At 48.0% G+C, this 22,564-nt stretch overlaps 1 protein-coding gene across 10 annotated transcripts; it reads right to left on the bottom strand.

The window, feature by feature from the left end:
* Positions 1 to 33: 33 nt before the first annotated feature.
* Positions 34 to 22,409, bottom strand: Scamp5 (secretory carrier membrane protein 5). Of its 10 annotated transcripts, none has more exons than XM_074062136.1 (8): positions 22,284 to 22,395; positions 9,360 to 9,425; positions 8,788 to 8,839; positions 7,884 to 8,012; positions 5,051 to 5,207; positions 3,676 to 3,777; positions 3,149 to 3,266; positions 34 to 2,763 (listed from the first exon to the last, which is right to left on the bottom strand). In XM_074062136.1, exons 3-8 carry the CDS (start codon positions 8,792 to 8,794, stop codon positions 2,569 to 2,571), a joined length of 708 nt encoding a protein of 235 aa, XP_073918237.1. In that variant the 5' UTR covers positions 8,795 to 8,839; positions 9,360 to 9,425; positions 22,284 to 22,395; the 3' UTR covers positions 34 to 2,568. The 10 variants fall into 10 exon arrangements, with proteins under 10 accessions (XP_073918237.1, XP_073918236.1, XP_073918235.1 ...); XM_074062135.1 differs by lacking the exon at positions 9,360 to 9,425 and adding an exon at positions 13,081 to 13,201 and having other exon boundaries at positions 22,284 to 22,369; XM_074062134.1 differs by lacking the exon at positions 9,360 to 9,425 and adding an exon at positions 13,091 to 13,201 and having other exon boundaries at positions 22,284 to 22,369.
* Positions 22,410 to 22,564: the final 155 nt, after the last annotated feature.

The following is a 22,564-nucleotide window of genomic DNA, read 5'->3' as shown; positions in this document are numbered from 1 at the left end:
GCTCCACATGAAAACACATGACACAGCAGAACAGGCAGGGCCAAATGTTTCCCTTTATTATGGTTCACTCAGTTACCACAGACAGACACATTGGCTCAGGCAGGTCAACTGCCAGCTAGAGAATGGTTTGTCTCCCAGAAATAAGGAGGGGCAGTGGGCACCAGGAGAATGCAAAAGCAGGTCACTGGCCGGCCGCAGACCTGAGGAGCCTCAAACTGACTGGGTCCTCCTCTACCCCACTCCCAAGCCAAACCACCCAGCAGAGATGAATCTGTGCCCAGTCCCCACTTCTCATCCTGGTTCTCTTCCCAGGAAAGTGCATAGTTGCCTGGAGATGCAGCATCCCAGGGCCTGAACAAGCTGGCCAATCACAGGTAACAGACCATTTCAAGGGTAGTGCCAGGCACAGCCGTACAGGTCTGAGCCAGGAAGGAGGAAATGTAAGTTAGACAGGTTAGCCTCAACTAGAGGTGGCACCTGACAGGTTATGGATGCTAGGCTGGCAGCTGGACCACAGCCCTCCTACGAGAGGGACTAAGAGAAAGGGAACCAGAGGCCTGGGGTCCAGGGGAGGGTAGGAGGACAACCTAAACCTAGGGTTTCTTCTTAGTTGTCTATAACAACTGCTCTCCAGAGAGAAAATGATAGAAAAGATGATCAATGACACTTTGTGGTCCAAGCTCAAGGGACCATTAAGAAAAGAACTACCCAGAAACCCCTGGCTCCTTTTATGGGGAAATGAAGTAACTGGAGGTCAAAGCTCAGGGAAACTTGAAAATGCAGGTACTGGTTCTAAGATGGAATTAGCCTGGAGTGGGGTCTAGTTTTTCAGTCTCCCTAACCCAAGTGGGCTTCTGTTGAAAGAAGGAAGGGTGGGAAACAGGCAGTTGCTCCTTAGGTGAGAATCCACCCTCTTCAGCTCCAGACCTCACATAGAAGTGGGGCCTTACCAGCAATTTCCACTGCTTGGAACAGAACAGCCCCACAGGTCTGAGATCACTCTCCTTAAAAGGGAAGGGGGTTCTGACAGAGTAAGTAAATGCCAAGAACCAAGGCTGGTAGGCAAAGGGAAGCAAGTTATCTTGATTTGAGGGAGGGAGACAGAGACAGAGACAGAGACAGAGAGAAAAGTAAGCTAAAAAAACCCCACTAAACTAAAAGCTGAAGCAGAACCCTCTCCTTCCTTCCTTGTGTAACCAGAAGTCTCATTCAGGCCATTGTGCTTGCAGCTCAGATTAGGCCTGGGTACTTCTTCCCAGAACTGCCTTTTGGTCAAGAGCAAGTGGGGCTGGGGAGATGAGCTTCCCAACACCACTGGGCCCTGTTTGCCTTCTCCTCTGACCTCCTCTCCAGGCCTGGCCCTTTAAGCCCCATCCTTTCTGCCAGACCCAAACAAAACTACTGCTCCCAGCAATCCAGTGTTTACTCAGAGGGCGGGGCCGGCCAGACCTCCCCCAGGAACCAATAATTATTTACATGCCCTCTGCTCCAGCTGTTCATTTACCTGACAACTACTTAGCATGACCCTGCTCCCCAGGGAAGGCAGTGGGGTCAGGATAGGAAAATCAAGCCACGGTGGTGGCTGCGTGTATGAGAAGAGGCAGAGTGGTGGGGGCAGGTCCTGGGAGGACAGGAGGGGAAGGGAGGAAGGGAAAAGAGAAGACATCTCTGCAGGGCAAGCTCTCAGAGCCAAGAAGGCCAACCCTACATTTCTGTTCCCTGGGAGTCAAGTGGGCTCTGCATCTCCAGCTGTGTGCCCCTCCCACATCAGGGCTAGCTTAGCTCGGTCTGCTTCCTTGAACTGGGAATCAGATCAGATTTGGGAAGCTGGGCTCAGTTTTGGAAGCAGATACAACTGGGACACTCAGCCTTGGGAAAAACAAAGAAAAGCCACACTAGGAAGAGATCCTGGGCAAGGGAAGAGAGCATAGGGAACGTGACAGCAGGGAGGAGACAAGGGAGGAGGCGGAGGGGAGGAGACCCAGATGGATGGAAAATCCCCTGCTGGTACCCACCCTCCCACCTACCACCATGAATGCTAAATACTGTTGCTTCCCAGTGGGACCAAAGGCAGAAACAGCTTCAGCTCATAACCCTGCAGAGGGCACCAGGCTCTCTGCTGTGCCTCCCCCTTCCCCATAAGGAGTCCCTGGGCAAGGGTCAGAGGGGGCAGCCTGGTGGAAGGTGGGGGGCTGGTTTAGTTCTAAACATACATCCAGCACCACGACAAGAGACCTCCACTGCACACTATTTCACAAAGGGACACAGACACAGCTACCAGCACATGGTACAGCTCCATGTGCAGCCCACGGCTCTCAGTGCTGAGAGCAGGGCCCAAAAGGTGGGGGCAGGGGACAGACATACACATACACATATACATATACATATACATATACATATACATATACATATACATATACATATACATATATAACTCTGATTCTTTGTACAAAGTGGGGAAGGAGAAAAGGGAAGGGGGAACCCTGCTTGGTCACCACAACAGACGATGTGGCTTGAGCCCCCTGTCCCACTGGCCCCCAGCCCTGCCTCCTGCTGGGCTTGGCTGGCTCACATCTCATTGGAGTATGTGTAGTTGGGGGTGGCGGAATACTGAGTCTGCGGCTGATTCATGGCACCCTGTGCCGCCCCCATGGCTGCATTCTGGGCTGCCTGCTGCACGTGCGGGTTCTTCCATGCTCCCGTGGTCCACTCCTCCTGAGCCTTGCTGAAACTCCCCCCACTACCCCGGTAGAATTTATGAACCTGTGCAAAGAGAAACATAAAGAAGAATTAGTCAAAGGGAAGAGGCAGACCAGACATGGCGGTACAGCCCTGTGGAAGTGGGCAGACTGTGAATTTGAGGCAAGCCTAGACCACATAGCAAAGGGGGGATGGGGAGGTGCCATCCAGGAAACAGATGGGATCAATCTGTAAAAAAGCAGCCCTCCCAAAAAAAAAAACAGAACAAAACAAAAAACAGCCTTCCCTCCCAACCCATGCATTGGGCATTACTAAGAAAGTCTGGCAGGCAACTCCAGAATGAGTAACTTGCAAGGACTCTGGATCCTGTTGTAACTTGGAAGAAAAATTGTTTCAGATCATAGTCCCTTCCCAAAGCCACCCTCTCGCCCTTGAGGCGGCCGCATACCATGCTGAGGGCGATGAAGGAAAAGACAGCCACAACTGTGAACATGACACTGGGAATGAGCATCACCACCGCGGAGCCGACATTCGTTCCGAAGAAGGAGATGGTAGCAATCCAGCCGCTGTAGGAAGAAGCCAGATCAGATTTGGAGCCACGCAGGCAGGAGGAGAGAACCTGGGAGCCACCCCACTGGAACAAGGAGCACCCTTTTGTCCCAGAGAGGAGCCGTATCACTAGATGCAGAGGGACCATTTTACCGATACGGTCAGTGGGAAGACAGTTTTCACATGGTTCAGGAGTATTTTCAGACAAGGTTTTGTCCTCAGGCTTTCCCACAATGCTTGGCTGCCCAGAAACCACTGCACAGTTCTCCTTCCCCTCTGATGCTATGGTGGTCACTACTTCACTGTCCAGAATCCTCTCTCTTCTAATAACCTTCCCAGGCCAGGCAGCTTAGTGCATGGAGCAAAGCAGAGGACACACCCAAAGTTCCATCCCTCCCAGCCCCAGGCCGGTCCCCTGTCTCTTACCAGACACCCCAGCCTGGGATGCCTACAGCCTGGATGATGCTGATGACCAGCTGGGCCATGAAGGTGAAGAAGAATGCCATGAAGCTGAAAGAGCTGTCAGTCCTGAAGCAGAGAAGATGGCTCCTGTCACCTGGAAGGTCACCCCTGGAGAGCTAGGGCTTCACTGCTCTCAAGGACCCCAAGCCCTTCTAGGTTTAAGTGAGTGTATAATGGACAAAAAACATTAAAAGTCCTTAATTGAGAGGCCAGAATGGCACAGTCTTTACCCATAGATCTTCAAAGGTTTCCATGAGTTAGGCCTGTGTACAACATCATAGAGGGAGGGCTCCCCTCATAAATGGACCACCCACTAACACAAAGGATAGATGGCCCCATTCTTGAAACAGAAACAAACAGCCCCATTATCGATGAGATAGACAGCCCACTGACACCAAAAACAGCTAGCTCCACCGGTCCTGAGACAGAAAATTCTAGAATTGGTACCTTATTGGCACCAAGATACTAGCTAATTGGCACATACATAGATGGCCCAATTGGCAAAGAGATTTGATTTGAGACCCCGTTAGCACTGAGATGGATACTCTGCTGGCAATAAGACAGCCTTGAGCAGGGTGCCAGTGCCTCGTGCCTGTAATCCTAGCTACTCAGGAGGCAGAGATCAGGAGGACTGCAGTTCAAAGCCAGCCCAGGTAAATAGTTTGTGAGACCCTATCTCACATCAGTACAAAAAGGGGCTTGCAGAGTGGCTCAAGTGGTGGAACACCAGCCTAGCAAGCATGAGGCCCTGAGTTCAAGCCCCAATACTGCCCAAAAAAAAAAAGGATTGAAAACCCCAGTTGGCACCAGATTGACACCAAGACAGTAGCCCCACTAATACGTGAATGGGTGTTCCCATTGCTACAGAGCTGGATGATGACTGGCACATGAATGTGTCAGTGGCTCATGGAAGGCTGGTTCCACTGACACACGGACAGATTGGTAGATGGTCTTCCTGGCGCCAAATCAGCTAGCCCCATGGTACAAGGATGGGCAGCTCTACCAAGACAGGTGGCCCCATAGGCAAAAGTTAACATGCAGCTTTCCAGAGAAGGGGATAGCAGAAGACAAAAATAGGCCCGGTCTTTATGTTGCCCCCACCCAAGAATATATCGAGAAGGGAAGAAACTAAGAGGAAGGTTTCAACTCCCAGCCCTCTCACTCCAGCTTGGAGTTCCCAGGAAGCCCAAGCCCTACCTGGCAGTCTGAGCCAAAGGTAAACTAGGGAAAGTAAGTTTGGGGAGAGAGAGACAGAGAGACACAGAGAGAGACAGAGAGACAGACAGAGAGAATATAGAGAAGAGACAGCTAGGAGCTGGGGTCAGTTGCAACCACTTACTTGAAGGCCTTGTAAATAGGCCGAAACCAGCAGACGTAGGAGCAGGGTGTAAAAAGGATGAGCCAGAGAAAGGCGAGGCCAAAGTTGGTGGCTCCCCCGCCTCCGATCAGCCACGCGAGACAGCCCACCAGGTTCACGGCCAGCGTGACGCTGTTCACTGCAGGCCCAGGAACACATACACATACAGAGACAGACACCAGATGTGCACAGACAGACAGCCCGTACAGATATACGTGAGCACCCAGACATGGACACACACCCAGAACTCAACTCAGACCCACAATCAAACACATGGCAATAGCACAGACAAGCAGAGATGTAGACACACATACATGGAAATATGCACACAAATGCAAACCACGTTTATAGATTCACACCCACACAGAAGACCCACACACCATATCAAGCCATATCAATGAATATGTACACACAGACACACAAGACACACACAAACACACAGAGTGAGTAGAGACTATTAAGAAAGAAAGCTGGGAATTCAAACCAAACCCCTCCCCACACCCACTCCTAGGGATCTGAGGAATTAGAACAAAGACTCCAGAGCAGGAACCAGAGCTTCTGCCCAGCAAGCTCCTTTTAAGAGCCCCAAAGCCTCAAGGTGGTAGAAACTCTTCTTCTTATAAGAAAGGCCTCTAGGCTGGGAACGTAGCTCAGTGGTAGAGCACAAACTTAGCATGAACTAGGCCCTTGATTCTATCCCCAGCACCACAGAATAGAAAGGGCTCAACTCCTGCCCCTCCCAGCAATCACCAAGCCCAAGACAGGACATCTGTCTTATACCATCTCTTAGAAGGTAGGGACATGAAAAGTAAAGCTGCTGTGACATCTACCCTACACTTCAATGGGGTAGACAGCAGTGGCTGGCAGCCCAGTCTTCAGTCTATTTCTTAGACAATGTCATTCCTCCTCCTCCTCCAAGAAGCTTTCCTTACCCGTCTTCCAATGCTCTGAACTCCTAAAGGCCTGGAATGCTCTCATGGTTCCCCAAATACAAATTCTGGTCCACCAACCACATGAGAAGCTCCCCAAAAGCAAGACCCAGGCTCCCCTTCCTCTGTTCCCACATCATCTAGCTGATTCTAGAAATGACAGTATCACCGAGTCACAGCCAGCAGGGGCCTAAAGACGCAGCTTGGCCTCAAACAGCCAGGCCTCTGTGGTCCTGTCTTCTGAATCTCAAGACTTATATTTCCTTGGGACCAAAGCACCTGGCAGGTGCCTGCTGAGGGCTTAGGGTGATATTTATAGCCCTTAAATCCAGCTTCTGGGTAAGACCTTCTCAGGGACAGGGTTCTGAAAGCCCAGGATCAAGGGCAGAGTGCTTCCCAAGTCTGTCACCTGTGCAGGTAAACCCACTTCAGGGCCCCCAGAACAAGCATGAACACTTCTTCCCATGTGTTTCAGCTGTATCTCTTTCATCTCTGTTCACTGTTCCCGAGTTTCCTGGAGTCTTGGTGTTCTTACTGATTTATTTGCTCTTTACGTAGAAAAGACACTAAGCCATTAGTATATTGGTTAACATCTCTCTCCCCAGTTGCACACCTCTCCAGCTCAGAGATCTGGTGTCCCTGCTGCAATCACTTTATTCCCTCTTTGGGAAGGACATCCATTGACTTGGTCACTCTTTCTCCAGACATCAGCTTTTCTATTTTCACTCCTGTCTTTGTCCAGTGTAGCATCCATAATTATTCATTACACTCATTTTCTTACTACCTCCTCTGCCCTGTCTTCTAGTCATATTTACCCTTCTGTACACAATTCCCATCTGTACCTGAGCTAAATGTCCACGGGGAAAAAGGACGCCAAAAAGACACCTGGCAGGACTATAAATTCATGGCAGCCAACCTCAAATAGACCCTAAGTATGGTCCAGAAGTCTTAGGGGCCAGGTTTCTTCAGGGAGTATCCTCATCCTCTGCCACAAAGAGCTCTCATTCTGGGTCCACCCTCCCCAAAGCTAACTCCCCAACTTCTACATCAAATTTGATGTGGAGAAAAAAAGTGGCAGCCACTAGAGGTACCCTCATTTGCTTCCCAACACCTACAGACCTACCACACCTGTCCATCTCCTCCTCTCATGATACATAGCAGGAGACACCTTCTCTGCCCAAAGGCCAAGCCAGGACCTAAAACTCAAGTCTGTATGCCTGACCCTCTGCTCTATCTAGCAGCCCATGGAGTGCCTCCTAGAAAGAGTATTAGACTCTTTTTTTCTGATAGTATTAGACTATCAGAAACACAGACCACAGAGCTACCTGGAACCAAGCAATCACCAAGCCAGAACTCTTTGTGCAACTAGGGAGCCTGCTGCTTGAGAAGTGGAATGACCAGACAAACGTGATCCCCTGTCTCCCAACTCCCAGCTGAATCCTCTTCTCTCTGGGCAATCTTCCAGAGAAAGCAAGAAACATGAGGTTTTGGGGAAGGAGTCTCCTTTGATCCCAGCAACCAGAGGTCCTGGCAGTCACCAGAGGGTCCCTGGAAAACTACTCCAGTGGGGAAGGGAAGGGAAACAAAAAGATAAGAATTTTTACACTGGAAAAAGACCCCACCCCAGAGGCTCAGTGAATGAGAAGTGAAGCGGGGAGGGAAGGGAGGAAAGGCCTAGATGAGGGTACATTGAGGCCACCTGAGGAATTGGCTCATGAAAGGAGCCTGCTGGGAGCAAGGCAAGGAAAGACTTCCTAGTCCATGTAGATGCCACAGAGGGGCTAAAGGACAGCCAGGCCTGCAAGGACCCACCCTAATGCCTGACACCCCCCTCTTCCTCCTTCCCCCATCCCACCCCAACCCACTCCCATCCCCATAGCACTCACGCATCCAGAGGTAGTAGAGGCGCTTGGTCATGCTGAGATGCTGGGGAGGGATGTCTGCCTCGAAGTCTTGGTAGAAACATGGCTTCAGTGGGATGAATTTGGGCAGCGGTGGGAAGTTGTTCACTTTCTCTGTGGGGGAGGCATACCACTGGGCATCGACTCAGATATTCCCCTCCCCCATGGTCCAATATGCCCCTCCTCTTCCTGGCTGGGCTGCCCCCTTAGTCCCTGTGCCATGAGCTACTTCGCTATTCCCACCCAGCCATCCCACTTTCCCGGGTCTGCCACGATGACCCCAAAGTAACTAAAAACCCTGAGACAGTGCCCCTGAAAAGAACAAAACACAATAAAGGCTGTCCACCAGGGTGAGGCGCTTCCTCAGTGGGAAACAGGTCCAGGCAGGAGAAGTGGGATGGGTGAGAGTAGAGACATGGGTCCCAGGCTCCACACCAACCTTCATTCATCCCACTCACTACCCCTCTCCATCTGCAGTTATCCAGTGAGGTAGGGGCTAGGCCAGATGATCCCGCGAGCTCCCTCCAGCTTTGGCATTCTATACCTCTGAATCTTTAGAAACCAGGCAACTCAGAAACCAGAGTAAAAAGGTGACAGAGGAGAAGGGAGCTGGGGTGCTCATGCTGCTGAAGTGTCAGCTGCACAGTAAGACAGAGACATCAAGATGGTCCGTCCTGGTCCCCAGGCTCAGAGACCTTACAGATGGCTAGATGGTGCCATGTTGAGGTTCTCAGATAGGCCTTTGAAGGGAGAGCAGGGAACAGCTGGGGACAAGAGGACAGAAAGGGCATGACCCCCAAAGACTAGGTGAGAAAAGTGGACAAGGAAGAGGGTCACCCACCTTATGTTCACTCCATGTCCTGCTCTCATAGCCCAGCCCTCTCCTTACCTGCCATGACTGCACCAGCGGCCCAGCGGTCTGCCCACGCCTTTGTCCCGAACTGGAAGGAAAAAAAAAGCCAAATAAGGATACAGGTCAGAGCATCATCCAACTCCATCACTCTCTCCACCCTAGCTGGGCTGTAAGCTTGCTGGGGCAGGACCTGGCTCACACTTGCAATAGGATGAACCCACCCGAGCAGCTCCCCACAACACAAAGCCATGACTCCACAGGCCACTCCTTCCAGATACTCCCACAATTTGCATAAAGGCAATGTCTATCCTCAGAAAACTCCATCCAAAATGGGAAAGAAACCTGAGGAGGGGGGGGACCCCTTAGGGTGAAAGCCAAGTGGCAGAGAAGGCTAGAGACCAAGGGACCAGAGACCTCTGAAAGAGAAAAGTCTGTTCCTTGACCCTGCACACAGGCAGGGCTGTCCTCCTTCTGCCTTTTGCCTTCGGCCATTTATTCACTCATTGGGACTTCCTCTTATCTGCCAGGCATGGGGAGAGAGCACAATAAGACAGATGTGGCTCTTGCCCTCGCATGAAACAGCCCACAGCCCCTGCAGTAAATCTTACCAAAAAAGAAGCAGGACTGCTCTGAAAACATGCACAGGAGCCATCATCACAGTGGCCCAGCCTGGTCTAGAGTCAGGGAAATGAAATGCAGGCAGTAAGTAAGGACCTGAAAGATGAAAAGGAGTTTGGGGCAGAGCAGCCTTCAGGTCAGATAGAGGGGAAAACTTCACAGACCCTCACCTGCAGGAAGGACCTTCACACTTATAAGAGAAAGAAAACCACTGTGGCCAAAACAGAGTGCAAATGGGCAGGCAGCAGGTGAGACTGGAGTTCAGATGGGTAGGGGGTGACTTTTTTTTTTTTTTTTTAGTGATATTGGGGTTTGAACTCAGGGCCTCGTACTTGCTAAGCAGGTGCTCTACCACTTGAGCCATTCCACCAGCCCTTTTTTGTGATGGGTTTTTTGGAGATAGGGTCTTGAGACTTATTTGCCCAGGGCTGGCTTCAAACCACCATCCTCCTGATCTCTGCCTCCTGAGTAGCTAGGATTACAAGCTTGAAACCCGAGTGCCCTACAGGGGGTGACCTTGGAGACACTAGGAAGGCAAGTTGGAAGGGGCCTTGAGGTGGATTTGGCAAGCAAGGGGAGAGAAGACTCCTACTTCTTAAATCACTGAACACATAGATGATGGCGTCCTGAATCAAAAGCATGTGTGAGGGTTGGCAAGAGGCTCCAGCGGTAGAGCACCTGCCTAGCAAACATGAGTCCCTGAGTTTAAATCCCAGTACCACAAAAAAAAAAAAAAAAAATCCACAAGCAAGTGCTAAGGCAATGTCACACTTCTAAGTTTGGCTGAGATTTATCTGAAGTTTAAAAACCACAGCCTTATTTATGATGGTAGAAGTGAGGACATAATTGTCAGGGAGGGATAGTGACTGACAACCACAAGCATCTGGCTGCTGGTAATGGCTGTGCCTACCCTGAGTATGAATTTAGTAAAGATTCGCCAAGCACACAGCTATGATTTTGTGTGCCTTCCTGCATTTTATTCAAGTTGAATCTCCCTTATGCAAAATGCCTAGGACCAAGGGTATTTCAGATTCCAGAGTTCAGATTTTGTAACATTTGAATAATTTTATAAGTTGAGCATCTCTAACCTGAAAATCTGAAATACAAGATGCTCTGAAATCTGTCAGATTTCAGGCTATTTGCTTTTTCAAATTAGGGATGCTCAGGCTAGAAGTGTGGCTCAAGTGGTAAAGCACTGGTCTAGCAAGTGTGAGGTGTCCCAGCACTGTCAAAAGAAAAAGGGTGCCATGGCTCACACCTGTAATCCTAGCTATTTGGGAGACTGAGATTGAGAGGATAGAGGTTTAAGGCCAGCCCTGGGCAAAAAGTTCTGGAAACCCCCATCTCCAAAATAACTCAAGACAAAATGGATTGGAGGTGTGGCTCAAGTGGTAGAGTGACTGCTTTACAAGCACAAAGCCCTGAGTTCAAACTCTAGTCCCACTAAAAGAAAAAGGGTGTTCAATCTGTGTTTCAACTAAAGTTTGCTTTCTATAAAACAATTATGCAAACTTCTCCTAGCACCTGAGTCAAATTCCTCTGATCCAATTAAAAGTCTGAGCATTTGCAATTTCTTGTGGCCCTTTTGTGATATGGAATTAAATACAGATATAAAAAACCGGTAACATAAGAAAAAAGACAAGCATGATAAGAGAAGTGAATGAAATGATACCCACACAAGACATACTAATTACAGCACTGTCTGAAAGAACAAAAGACTAGCAACAATCTACCTGCCCATCAAAAAGAGACTGATTAAGTAAATGACAGTCATACAATGGACTGTTCCACAGCTATTTCTAAAAATGTTCTGCAGCTGTTAAAATTTTTTAAATGAGAAAGAGTTTCTCCAGGTGTGGTGATGCATGCCTATCGTTCCAACTACTGGCCGGGTAAGGCAGAGGACTGCCAAGTTTGAAGTGAGCTTGGGAAATTTAACAAGACTCAGTCTCAAAATGTAATTTTTTTTTTTTTCGGTGGTACTGAGGTTTGAACTCAGGGCCTCACGCTTGCTAGGCAGGTGCTCTACCACTTAAGTCATTCCACCTGCCATCAAGGTATAAATTTTAAAAAGCACTCAGTAGTACAGCGCTTGCCTAACACAGACAAGGCCCTGGGTTCAACCTCTACTACTGCAAAAAATAAATTAACTTTTTTTATGATCACTGGTGGATGAAAAGCAAGATGTAGAACATTCTATAGAGTGTGTTACCTTTTGTATTAAAACCAAAAAAATTAGGGGGCTGGAGATATAGCCCTGGTTTTAATCCTCAGCAAAAAGAGGAGAAAGTATGAGAGAATATTTTCTTTTTCCTTTTGACCCAACAAATATTTCTTCTATTTACCCATAAATCAGAAACAACAAATAAAAATTATTCGTGACCCTATGTGCAATAACAAGATACTGAAAACAGCCTTGATGTGACTATCTGAATAAGTCAGTTACATCGTACAATGGAGTATTACATAAATGTAAAAGTGAATGAAGATGAGCTCTATGAACTGTAATGGAATGATTTCCAGGGCATATTAAATTAAAAAGAATAAAAGAATATAAATAGCATGTACCCTTTATGTAAGAAAGAAGGGGGAAGTAAGAGCATGCAGAATTTGCTTAGTTTCACAAAACAAATACAGGAAGAACATACCAGAAACTAATCAAAGAGTCTCCTTTGTGAAGGGCTAGGATATTTAGCGAGGATTCTCTGGTTAAAGCTGCTTATACACTTCTATTCAGATAATGACTTACATATCCAAAAACTTAAACCAAAAAGAAAAGTAAATTGGGCTAAGGGTTTAGCTCAGTGGTAGAACACTTGCCTAACATGTGCAAGGCCCTGGAGTTTGATCCTCAGCAATGAAGAAGGAGAAATGAAAACAACAACAACAAAAAAAAGCAAACTCTAAAAGTGAAACAAACAGAAACAACTGCTGACTGTACATTAAATTGATAGAAAAAGCAATTAGCCCAAATAATGCTGGATCCACGGTATGTGTCCTCTTAGGAAGATAAGCCTTAAGGACAGAAACAAGTGAGAAGACATCTTGAATTTTAGCAAGCTCGCTGTGACTAGTGGAACTGCTGTGATGATATGAAACTTTTCCAGGATGCTACAAGAGCACAGATGAGTGATCGTGATGATGCTGGGGCCTGGGTGCTGCCTGTTGGGGTAAGGAGACAGAATGTGGAATATGGGAAGGAAAGAAAGAATCCTGCACTTGAACTTGGAGTCATCACTTTTAAAAATACGTGACAGCAGATTCAGGCAAGGGACGTCAACGGCTGTTAAAACCACTGGGTGAAAGAAGATTAAGGAAGAGGGAGCCAAAAGTCTTAAAGATCCAGCCATAAGACAACTTTTTTTTTTTTATTTATTACGAAAGAAAAAGGCACTTTTTTTATGGAGAAAGCTAGCAGATGCCACTTCAGCCAAGTGATCAAATGAAACCCCGCCAATGTCAATGACAAAGTGACAGTATGACACACCAAGGAAGGTCCATCACCTATATAGTATTCCTGGCGAAAAAGGTTGAATCTGAATGTAACCATGAGAAATAATCAGACAAATTCAAGTTGTGAAGCACTGTATAAGGTGGTTTGGACTGTTAAAATATGCCAACATCCTAAAGAAAAAAATTAATTATTTAAATTAATGGAGAGTAAAGGCACATAGCAACAAAAAGGTGTACAGCAGGTGTGACTGCATGTACCTGTACTCACAGCACGCAGGAGACTAAGCAGGAGTATCTCAAGTTTGACGCCAGCCTGGGTTAGCCAGAAATGCTATTATCTTGGCTGGTAGAGTGGCTCAAGTGGTAGAAATACTATTATCTGGGGGAAAAAAACAGGAGGGGGTTGACTGAGGGTATAAGTCAGTGGTAAACTGACATATGTAAGGCCCTAGATCAATCCCCTACATCTAAAAAAAAAAAAAAAATGTGGGGATGGGGAAAAAGGAAAGTCCTTTTGATAAAGTAGAAAGAACAATGGGAATTTTTTTTTAAGACAGGACACAGGCAAGGATGACTGACAATGGCTAATATACCCAGCAAGCATGAGACTCTGAGTTCAAACCCCAGTGCCCCCCAAAAGAAGGGGGGGACTAAAGAGACATGCAATCAAATCCAATGGGTGATCCTTTCATAGATTTTAAATTTTTATTTATTTATTATTTATTTGTCTGTTTTACAGTGCTGGGGATCAAACGCAGAGCATTGCACATGGCAGGCAATGTGCTATCACTGAGCTACACCCCCAGCCCTTGGATCCTGGATTTTTAAAATCATAAATATAAGATATTTTCAGCCAGGTGCCAGTGGCTCAAGCCTGTAATCCCAGCTGCTTGGGAGGCGCTGAGATAGGGAGGATCATGGTAGAGACCCCATCTCCAAAAATAGCCAGACTGGAGGTATGGCTCAAGTAGTACCACACCTGCTTCTGCTTTGCAAGAGTTCAAGCCTCAGGCCCACACACACACACACACACACACACACATAAAAGATATTTTTAGGACAGCTAGGGAAATTTGAGCTGATTGCATAGCAGGTATCTTGTTCAGTCTTGAACTCTTTGGGTACTGTGGTTATGTGGAAGAATGTCTTTGTTCTTAGGAGACACACGCTGAAATACTTAGAATCATCTGCCCTACAACTTACTTTTAAATGGTTCTGCAGAGCTGGTGAGTGTAAACAGTGGGAGAGGTAATTTTATGCAACATTTTTAGTGTGCCTACATTTTAACTACAGCCTATCACATGAGGTCAGGTGTGGAATATTTTACTTATAACATCATGTCAGCACTAGAAAAGTTTTGGATTTTGGAATATTTGCATCTGGTAAGCATACATGCACACAGAGCCAGATATGCTGGTTCATGCCAATAATCCCAGCTACTCAGGGGGTAGAAACTGGGAAGACTGTAGTTTGAGATCAACCCAGGAGAAAAAGGTAAGTGAGACTCCATCTCAACCAACAAGCCAGACTAAGGCAAAGGTAGGAAGATTACAGCTGGAGGCTAGCTCTGGGCAAAAAGCATGAAACTCTATTTGAAAAATTACTAAAGTAGAAAAGGGATGGGGGCATTGCTCCAGTAGCACACACAGACACACACATACACAAATCTCTAAAAGGACACCAAGAAAAAAATACTTGTGAGAAAAGAAGTGAGTGGATGTAGAACAAGTAAGAAAAGTAATTTGAACTCAGGGCCTACACCTTTGAACCACTCCACCAGCCCTTTTTTGTGATTTTTTTTTTTTTTCCCAAGATAGGGTCTTGTGAACTATTTGCTCAGAGTTCTGAACCTTGACCCGCCCGATCTCTGCTCTGCCTCCTGAGTAGCTAGGATTACAGGTGTGAGCCACTGACACCCGGCTGTACTATGTATCATTATACACCACTGTTTTTTAGAGTGTTATTTTATTTACCAGAAGAAAGAAAGCACTGCCAACTTATAATTTTAAGATGCCAGAAATTATAAGACATAGACATTAAAGTGTTTTCTAAAATACCAAAATGTTCATATTAGAATTGATGGAATTGGTGGCACATGCCTGTAATCCCAGCACTTGGGAGGCTAAGGCAGGAGGATCTTGAACTCCAGGACAGCCTGGACCACAAAGAAGAGCTTGTCTCAAAAACAAAGGAAAAAATTGTTGAAATTTGGGCCATCTTTTTAAATGATTACCTGTTCAAAAGGATTAGTGGGGGGAAACAAAAGCCAAGAAGAGGATGAGCTGGCAAAGAATTGAGAAGCAGATGACAAGGCAGGAGGAAACCCAGGAGTGTGTGGATCCCCAAAGACGAGAAGAGAGACTGGACACAGACAGGCCCAGAGAGATATTCATTACACAGAGCATCAAGTCATCTGTAACTACAGAAAGAACCTTCTGGGTGGTGCTCGGCACCCATGGCTCATGCCTGTAATCCCAGCTACTCAAGAAGCAGAGATCAGGAGGATGGTGATTTGAAGCCAGCCCAGGGCAAATAGTTTGTGAGACCCTATCCTGAAAAAAACCCATTACAAAAAAGGCTGATGGAGTGTCTCAAGCAATAAGAGTGCCTGCCTAGGAAGTGAGAAGCTGAGTTCAAACCCCAGTGCTGACAAAAAAATAAATAACATTTTGGGTGGTGAGAAGAATAGCAGCAGAAGCAGAGTGAGCTGAACAGGTAAACTGGAGCAGGATTTGAGGCCGAGAACAGAGACAGGCTACCACCTGGGTGGGACATTCAGTCCAGGGAGGGCTGTTGCTGGGGGATATTTAGCCCTGAAATAAGCTGGAGAGGAGAAGGATCCAGAGCAGAGCTGCAGTAACAATGCAGACAGCAGTTAACAGACAGAAAGCAAGGACTCCAGGGCAAGAAGGCAGGCCAAGTCACAGCCTCAACAAGTGGAAAGAACGGGACACAAGCAGATGCCAGCAAGCTTAGGCCTTGGGATACACTGAATTTTCTCTATGATACTGTACAGAGGACAAGTCGGAGTGGACATGGAGGAGGTATGAGCAGAGGACCCAGCTAAGTCAATGGCAATTACAACACAGCTTGAGTGCTCTGGGGCAGCAGCAGTGGGAAGCTGTGGGGCCACAGAATATGTTCCCACTCCATTCTGGAGGAGTCAGGGCAGGCTTCACAAAGGAGGTGATGTCAGACCTGAATCCTGAAGGATGAATAACAGTTAGCTAAGGAAAAAGTCAGGAAGGCAGGCATGAAGGCCAGAGAGCAATAGCCCAGCACATTCAAGGAACAGAAAGATGCAGAGTGGAGGAAAACTCCACTCTGAAGTGAAGGAGGGCAGGAAAGGCAAAGCAAGGCCAAAAAGTGAATGGGGGCTGAGCACATGGCTCAAGAGGCAGAGCGCTTGCCTAGCAACCTAGTTCAATTCCCAATACTGATGGAGAAAAGTGAGTGGGGCCTGGTCATCTGGCCTTGAAGGCCACGGGCAGAATTTGACTAGATCCTCAGAATCACAGGAGCCACTTAAAGATTCTCTTCTTAAAAAAAAAGCAAAAAAAAAAAGGGGAGGGGGGAGCTGGTGGAGTGGTTCGAGTGGTAGAGTGCCTGCCTAGCAAGTATGAGCGAGGCCCTGAGTTCAAATCCGATTGCTGCCATTAAAAAAAAAAAAGAAACAGCCAAGGGTTGAAGAAATAATTCCAGCTAACACAGTAGTCTGGGGCAGGGAATATTTAAAGGACTAGAGACATGGCTCAAGTGGTAGAGCACCTGCTTTGCAAGCACTAAGCCCTGAGATCAAACCCCAGTCCCACCATAAATTAACTAATTAATTAAATAAAAACACTGGGCGCTGGTGGCTCATGTCTATAGAATCCTAGCTACTCAGAAAGCAGAGATCAGGAGGATCGAGGTTCAAGGTCAGCCTCAGCAATAGTTTGAGACCCTATCTCAAAAATACCCAACACAAAAAAAGTGCTGGCAGAGTGGCTCAAGCAGTAGAGAACCTGCCTAGCAAGTATGAAGCCTTGATTTCAAATGCCAGTACTGCCAAAAAAAAAAAAAAAGATATATATCCCTTCAAAGGTGTTTTTTTGGTTGGTTTTTTGTTGTTGCTTTGTCTTGTTTTTTGAGACAGAGTCTGACTATACAGCTCAGGCCAACCTCAAATTAGTAATCGTCCTGCCTCAGCCTCCTGAGTACTGGGATTACAGACGGGTCCTACCATACATACTACAATTTTTAAAAATAAGATGAAAATGTTACTCTCAGCTATGTATAATAATATCTGCAAGTTAAAAAAAATCTCACTGCATAAAGTAGTAAAGTCCTTCAAAATGCATGTTCTAGAGGTTGCCTCTTTAAATGTCTAATCTTTCGGGGCTTTGTGTGTTTATAACACAGCACTGGGGTGGAACCCAGGTCCTCACACTGATCTATACCTCCAGCATTCTCTTTTTTTTTTTTTCATTTTTAATGTATATATAAGCATACATGACAAAAGTAAGATTATTCTATACATGCTACTTCATAATCCAGTTTTATTTTGTTTGTTTGTTTTTTTTTGAGACAGGGATTTACTATGAAACCCAGGCTGGCCTGAAATTCACTATGTAGCCTAGGGTGGCCTCAAATTTACTATGTGGCCTAGGTTATTCCAAAACTCACTAGATAGCCAGACTCACCTGGAACTCAAGATCTTCCTGCCTCAGACTCCCAAATACTGGGATTACAGGCATGTGCCAGCACCTCCTGCCACAATCTGTTTTTTCCCACTCTACAAAATCTTATGAAAATTTTTCAAGTCAATGAATACAGATCTATCTCAATCTTTTTAATGACTGGTCAACTGGGTCAACAATGTCCACTGGCCAGGAGCAGTCAAGTATGACATGGGCTGACTTGACTATTAGAAGGTCACAGCTTCAGGTAAATAATGGAATAGAGGCCAAGCTGCCAAGAAGTTAGAAAACCATGAAGTGGAAAAAGGGACAAGACTACTAGATTTGTCCTCTAAAAAACTTAGCTGAAATCTTTTTTTTTTTTTTTTTTTTTTTGCGGTACTGGGCTTGAACTCAGGTACTTGAGCCACTCCACCAGCCCTATTTTTGTGAAGGGTTTTTCAAGATAGGGTCTCTCAGACTATTTGCCCAGGCTGGCTTCTAACCGTGATCCTCCTGATCTCTGCCTCCTGAGTAGCTGGGATCACAGGCATGAGCCACTGGCACCTGGCTTAGCTGAAATTTTCACACACACACACACACACACACACACACACACACACACACACATATCAGTGACAGCAATGAGACATCAAGATGAATAGTGGCTGTCTCCTAATAGTAAGGTAATTATTTAACTTCTTTCTATCTTTTCTAAAGTTTCTACAACGATCATATATCCCATTTGTAGTGAGACAAAGTCATAGGTTTAGAATGGCAGCAGCTGAAGGAGGATTAGAACGATTTTGCCAAGCCAGGAGCCTTGAGTGTGCCCCTAAGCGGGGAGGACAGTATTGAGAAAGAGTGGGGAGGCTGAAGATAGAGTAGTGGGGGAAATAATAGAGGGACAGTGGTGCCTGGGGAGATAGGAAAGGTTGGCATCCATAGTACAAGATGGGGCATTAGACTAGGACCCTTCTTCTATTGGGATCTGAGAGAAACAGAAATGCGGGTGTGCCCCCAACCCCCATACATCCCTTAACCATCCTCTACAGGAGCAAAGGACTTTGGGAAAGTGGGCCAGTTTGGAATATGCCTCCTATTGAATGTACTGGGGAGTTGATGGGAATGAGAAGGGTTTCTAGGAATGATGGAGGGATAACAGAAACCAGAGACCTTGCTGGAAGAACCAGACTGCTCAGGTCTGCAATGGTGTCCAGAAGCTTTACATATTCTGAGTGTGGGATCCAGAATTGGGGTCTGCTGCTGGGATGGGACACACAGGCAAAGTGTGTAGTGGAAGGCATGGAGTCCAAGAAGGACATAGAAGGGGTCATACTCATGGGACAGAGAAAATAGAGGTGTAAACAAACTGCAGTTCCTCTTAAGGTCGCAAGGCAGGTAAAGCAGAAGCTGGGCCATGGTGAGAGGAGGATACTGGAGTTTAAAACTGCAAAGGTGGCCACAGGCCACTGTCAACGATGCTAATGTGGTGGGTGGAAAGAGGTCTCAAGGAGACAGATGGGATTGGAATGGGAGACTGTGGTTCAGCAGGAAAATAAGGAAGAGAAGCAGAGGGAGGGGAAGGGGTAACTAAATCACAAGATCCTCATGAGCTAACCCTGGCTCCAGCCTGACCCTTGCTCCAGGCTGTCTCGCAAAAGTGAGCCCACAGTTCAGAAGTCAGTGTAGCAAAGTATGGATGAGCCTGAGCAGGAGAGCTTGGTTTAGATACAAAGATTAGGACAAGTCAGTTGTGGTGGTACAATCCCAGCAGAGGGCAAGAGGATCGTTAAGTTAGGGGTCAGCCAGAACTGCATGTCGAGACCTGTCTGAAAAATACAAAAAACAAACAGATTAGAGCAGAGAGAATTTAGGGCTTGGGAGTTCTGAAGGAGGCTGGGGTCACAGAAATGAAAGGCTCCAGGATTCTTTGCCCTTATTTTAGGACTAGCCTTTTTCTTGCAGTGGGCAGGAGGTGTTTATAGGATAGGAGGTGACACCAATCTCTGGCTTCTGCAACCAAAGTTCTTAGAATGCAAAATAGGAGGAGCAATTTGTTCAATCACAATGGGGACGGCATGCTACATATCTCCCCGAAAATGCAGACATAAGGAAATACCTCCTTAATTTTCAATAAGACAGCTTAGTCATGAAACCTAAACTAATTGATTCCACTCCTTACTGTGAACTAGGGAGACAGAAGGTCCTGCAGTGGAGAAAATGAGGTTCACAGTAGACAGCAGGGAGTCAAGCCTGATCTCCTCTTAGGCCACAGGCCTGGGGCTAGTTTCAAGTGCTCCCAGCTTACCAGCACCAGCTCCTCATCCCTGACACAGAAATGGCCATCTTCTATCTACTTGCCCAGAGCCTATCTGCTAAGATGGGATTTTCCCTTCCTGCTCTACCTCTGGTCCCCTTATCCTACTCCCAGTCCCACCTCCAGTCCTGAAATCCCAAAACTATAAATCATCCTCACAAAACAGCACTCTCCCAGCCATGCTATCTCTGTCCTGCTGGTGACTCTTGAGTAGCCTCTTGAAAGATCCTGTGCCTGGCATTCAAGACTTTGTGCCAATCAGCCACAAGCCTCCCTCCCTGCCACCCTTTGCTTCTCTACCATTGGCTGGCCTGACTGCTAAACATCCAGCTTCATCTCTAGCCACCCAGAGCTCCTAAATCAGCAGCCTTATCATTTATCCCGAAAGTACTACTGTTTTCTCACATCCAACTCTGCTGGGAAGCCTTTCTAGACATCCCTGCTCTGCAACCCGCTGCATAAATTCTCAATCAGTCACTCAATCAGTCCACTCGTTTTCATCCAGTCTCTTCCTTGATCCTTCAAGGATGTAGTTTCCAAGAGGGACCCATCCAGAAGACAGTCAATCCATCTTCAGTACTGGCTTAAGACTTGGACATCCTCCCAAGGGGTGGGAATGCGAAAACTAATGCCCTCCCCTAAACAAGCTAAGGGAAGCACTTCTGTCACCCCTGCCACATGACACTTCCTCCAGGAAACCTTCAGAGACAGAGACTCCAGGGTGGCAGCAGGGCAGGAAGTGCAGCCTGCAGAGGAACTGCTATGGGGAGGGGACTAGCCAGGCAGAGGAAAAAGGAAGTAGGAGAAGAACTGGGAAGGTGGCTGTAAACTAGAACAAGGTACTTCCTCAAGGCAGGTCACTACTTCATCTTCTTAGTTCATCCTTAGAGACGGCCCAGAGCAGGGCATTGGTGGCTCACGCCTGTAATTATAGCTACTCAGGAGGCAGAGATCAGGAGAATCACTGTTTGAAGACAACCCAGACAAAGAGTTCACAAGACCCTATCTTGAAAAAACCCATCACAAAAAAGGGCTGGTGGAGTGGCTCAAGGTGAAGGGCCTGAGTTTAAACCCCAGTACCACCAGAAAAAAAAAGAAAGAAAGAAATATGACCAGAGAGGGGAAGCAACTTGTTCAGAGGAAGCCAGCCAGGGAGACAGCTAAAGAAACAACCAAAGAGCCCAAGGCCCCTCTAGAGTTCTCCTTCCAGAACCCCAGAATAGGAGCATGGTACCACCATGGAGTCTGATAGACCTGAGACCCTCTTTCTGTATTCGGCTCACCGGAGATGGTCCTCTCTCAGCAATGCAGACTTTGCCCTCTGGCTCCCCAAACTCCCATGGAACCTAAACTAGCAACCCTGTGTCTTCCACACAAAACGTCTCTGCCAGCCATGGCCCTGCCAGAACCATCTACACGCAGCTGTGACTGATGGAGGCAGAATGCGTAGAGCACAGGTTGCAAAATTCTCCAGATTCCTCTACACCATGGGCACAGTCACATGGCTGGGCTCATCGGGAGGGGTCGCTGTGTTTTCTTCCCACCTCTATGCCTTTGCCCATGTCATCTCCCTGGAATGCCCTCTTTAGGCCCTCCTTTTTTCCAAATTTCTGCCTCCTCGGGAAAGCCTATTTTCTGGCTCTTGCATCCCTTTCTCCCTGAGTCCCGGGAAAGTTGGCCAGGTCCTTCCTGATCTTCCCATGGGGAAGCTGGGACATCACCCATTTTGACGGCCTGTAATGGCCAATCACAGTCTCTACTTGTCGTCGTCCCCCACCCCCCAACCCCTAGACCAGGAACTCTCAACGGTAGGGACAGGCCTTGGTTCCCAACATCTCCACCCCCTTCCTCGTGACCTACTCCAGCCAGCGCTCGAATGAGCAACATCCAGCGCCCCCAACTCACTCCCCAAAGACCTGGAGGAGTCCAAGACCAAGCCAGTGCACCCATCCACCTCCTCTAAGCCCTGGGTGGCTCTGACCCACAGTCCAAAGATCGCCTGCTCTGGGGGTAAGAGGGAAGGGTACAACGTGGGTCCACCACCAGGCGCCCGTATGAAGGGCCCGAGGAGGCCATAGCCACCCACTTCCTTCCAGTCGCCCCCATCCCCAACCACATGCGCCATCCCAGAAGGAGGAGGCCGGTTTCCAGGGAATGCCAGGTGGGGCGAGGGGGATGGAGGGCCCCAGGCTCGGGCTCCAGAATACAGGAGTCTGACGTCACCCAAATCCCGGGTTCTCTCTGCGGGAGCCGAGGGCGGTGATGATAGAGGTTGGGAGGGAGCCTGGGACCCCAGAGCGCTTTTCCCCCTGCCCCAAATAGGGAAGGTCACCTCGACTCCCCACCTCTCCAACAGCTCAGCCTGCCCCCTGGATCCAAAGGTGAAGCTTAGGAGATTTAAAAGTGGAGCTGGTGACGCCCCTCCCGCCCGGCTCCCAGCTTGCCTGCTAAGCCCGTCTCCCGCCTTCAGGCCCAGGACTCACCCGCCGCGGCTGCTCAGCTGCGGTGAGGCCGCCGCGCTGCGCTGTGCTGCGCCGCGCTGCACTGAGCGATGCGGCGCGGAGCCGGCCGCGAGCCGCGCCGGGGACTGGGGGCGGGAAGCGCGCGCGCGCGCGCGCCTGGGGCCGGCTCCGCGCGCGCCCGCACCGCCGCTGCCTGCTGCAGCCGCTCTCGCGAGACTTCACCTAAACCCCTAGGGCAGCTTCCTGAGCTCGCGAGAGGAAGGCGGGGCCGCCCCCCCCCACCCCCGCACCTTTCGGGAGCT

Source organism: Castor canadensis, chromosome 19 (assembly GCF_047511655.1).
Source record: "Castor canadensis chromosome 19, mCasCan1.hap1v2, whole genome shotgun sequence".
Classification (NCBI taxonomy): Eukaryota; Metazoa; Chordata; class Mammalia; order Rodentia; family Castoridae; genus Castor; species Castor canadensis.
This window is presented reverse-complemented; position numbering and strand designations above follow the sequence as displayed.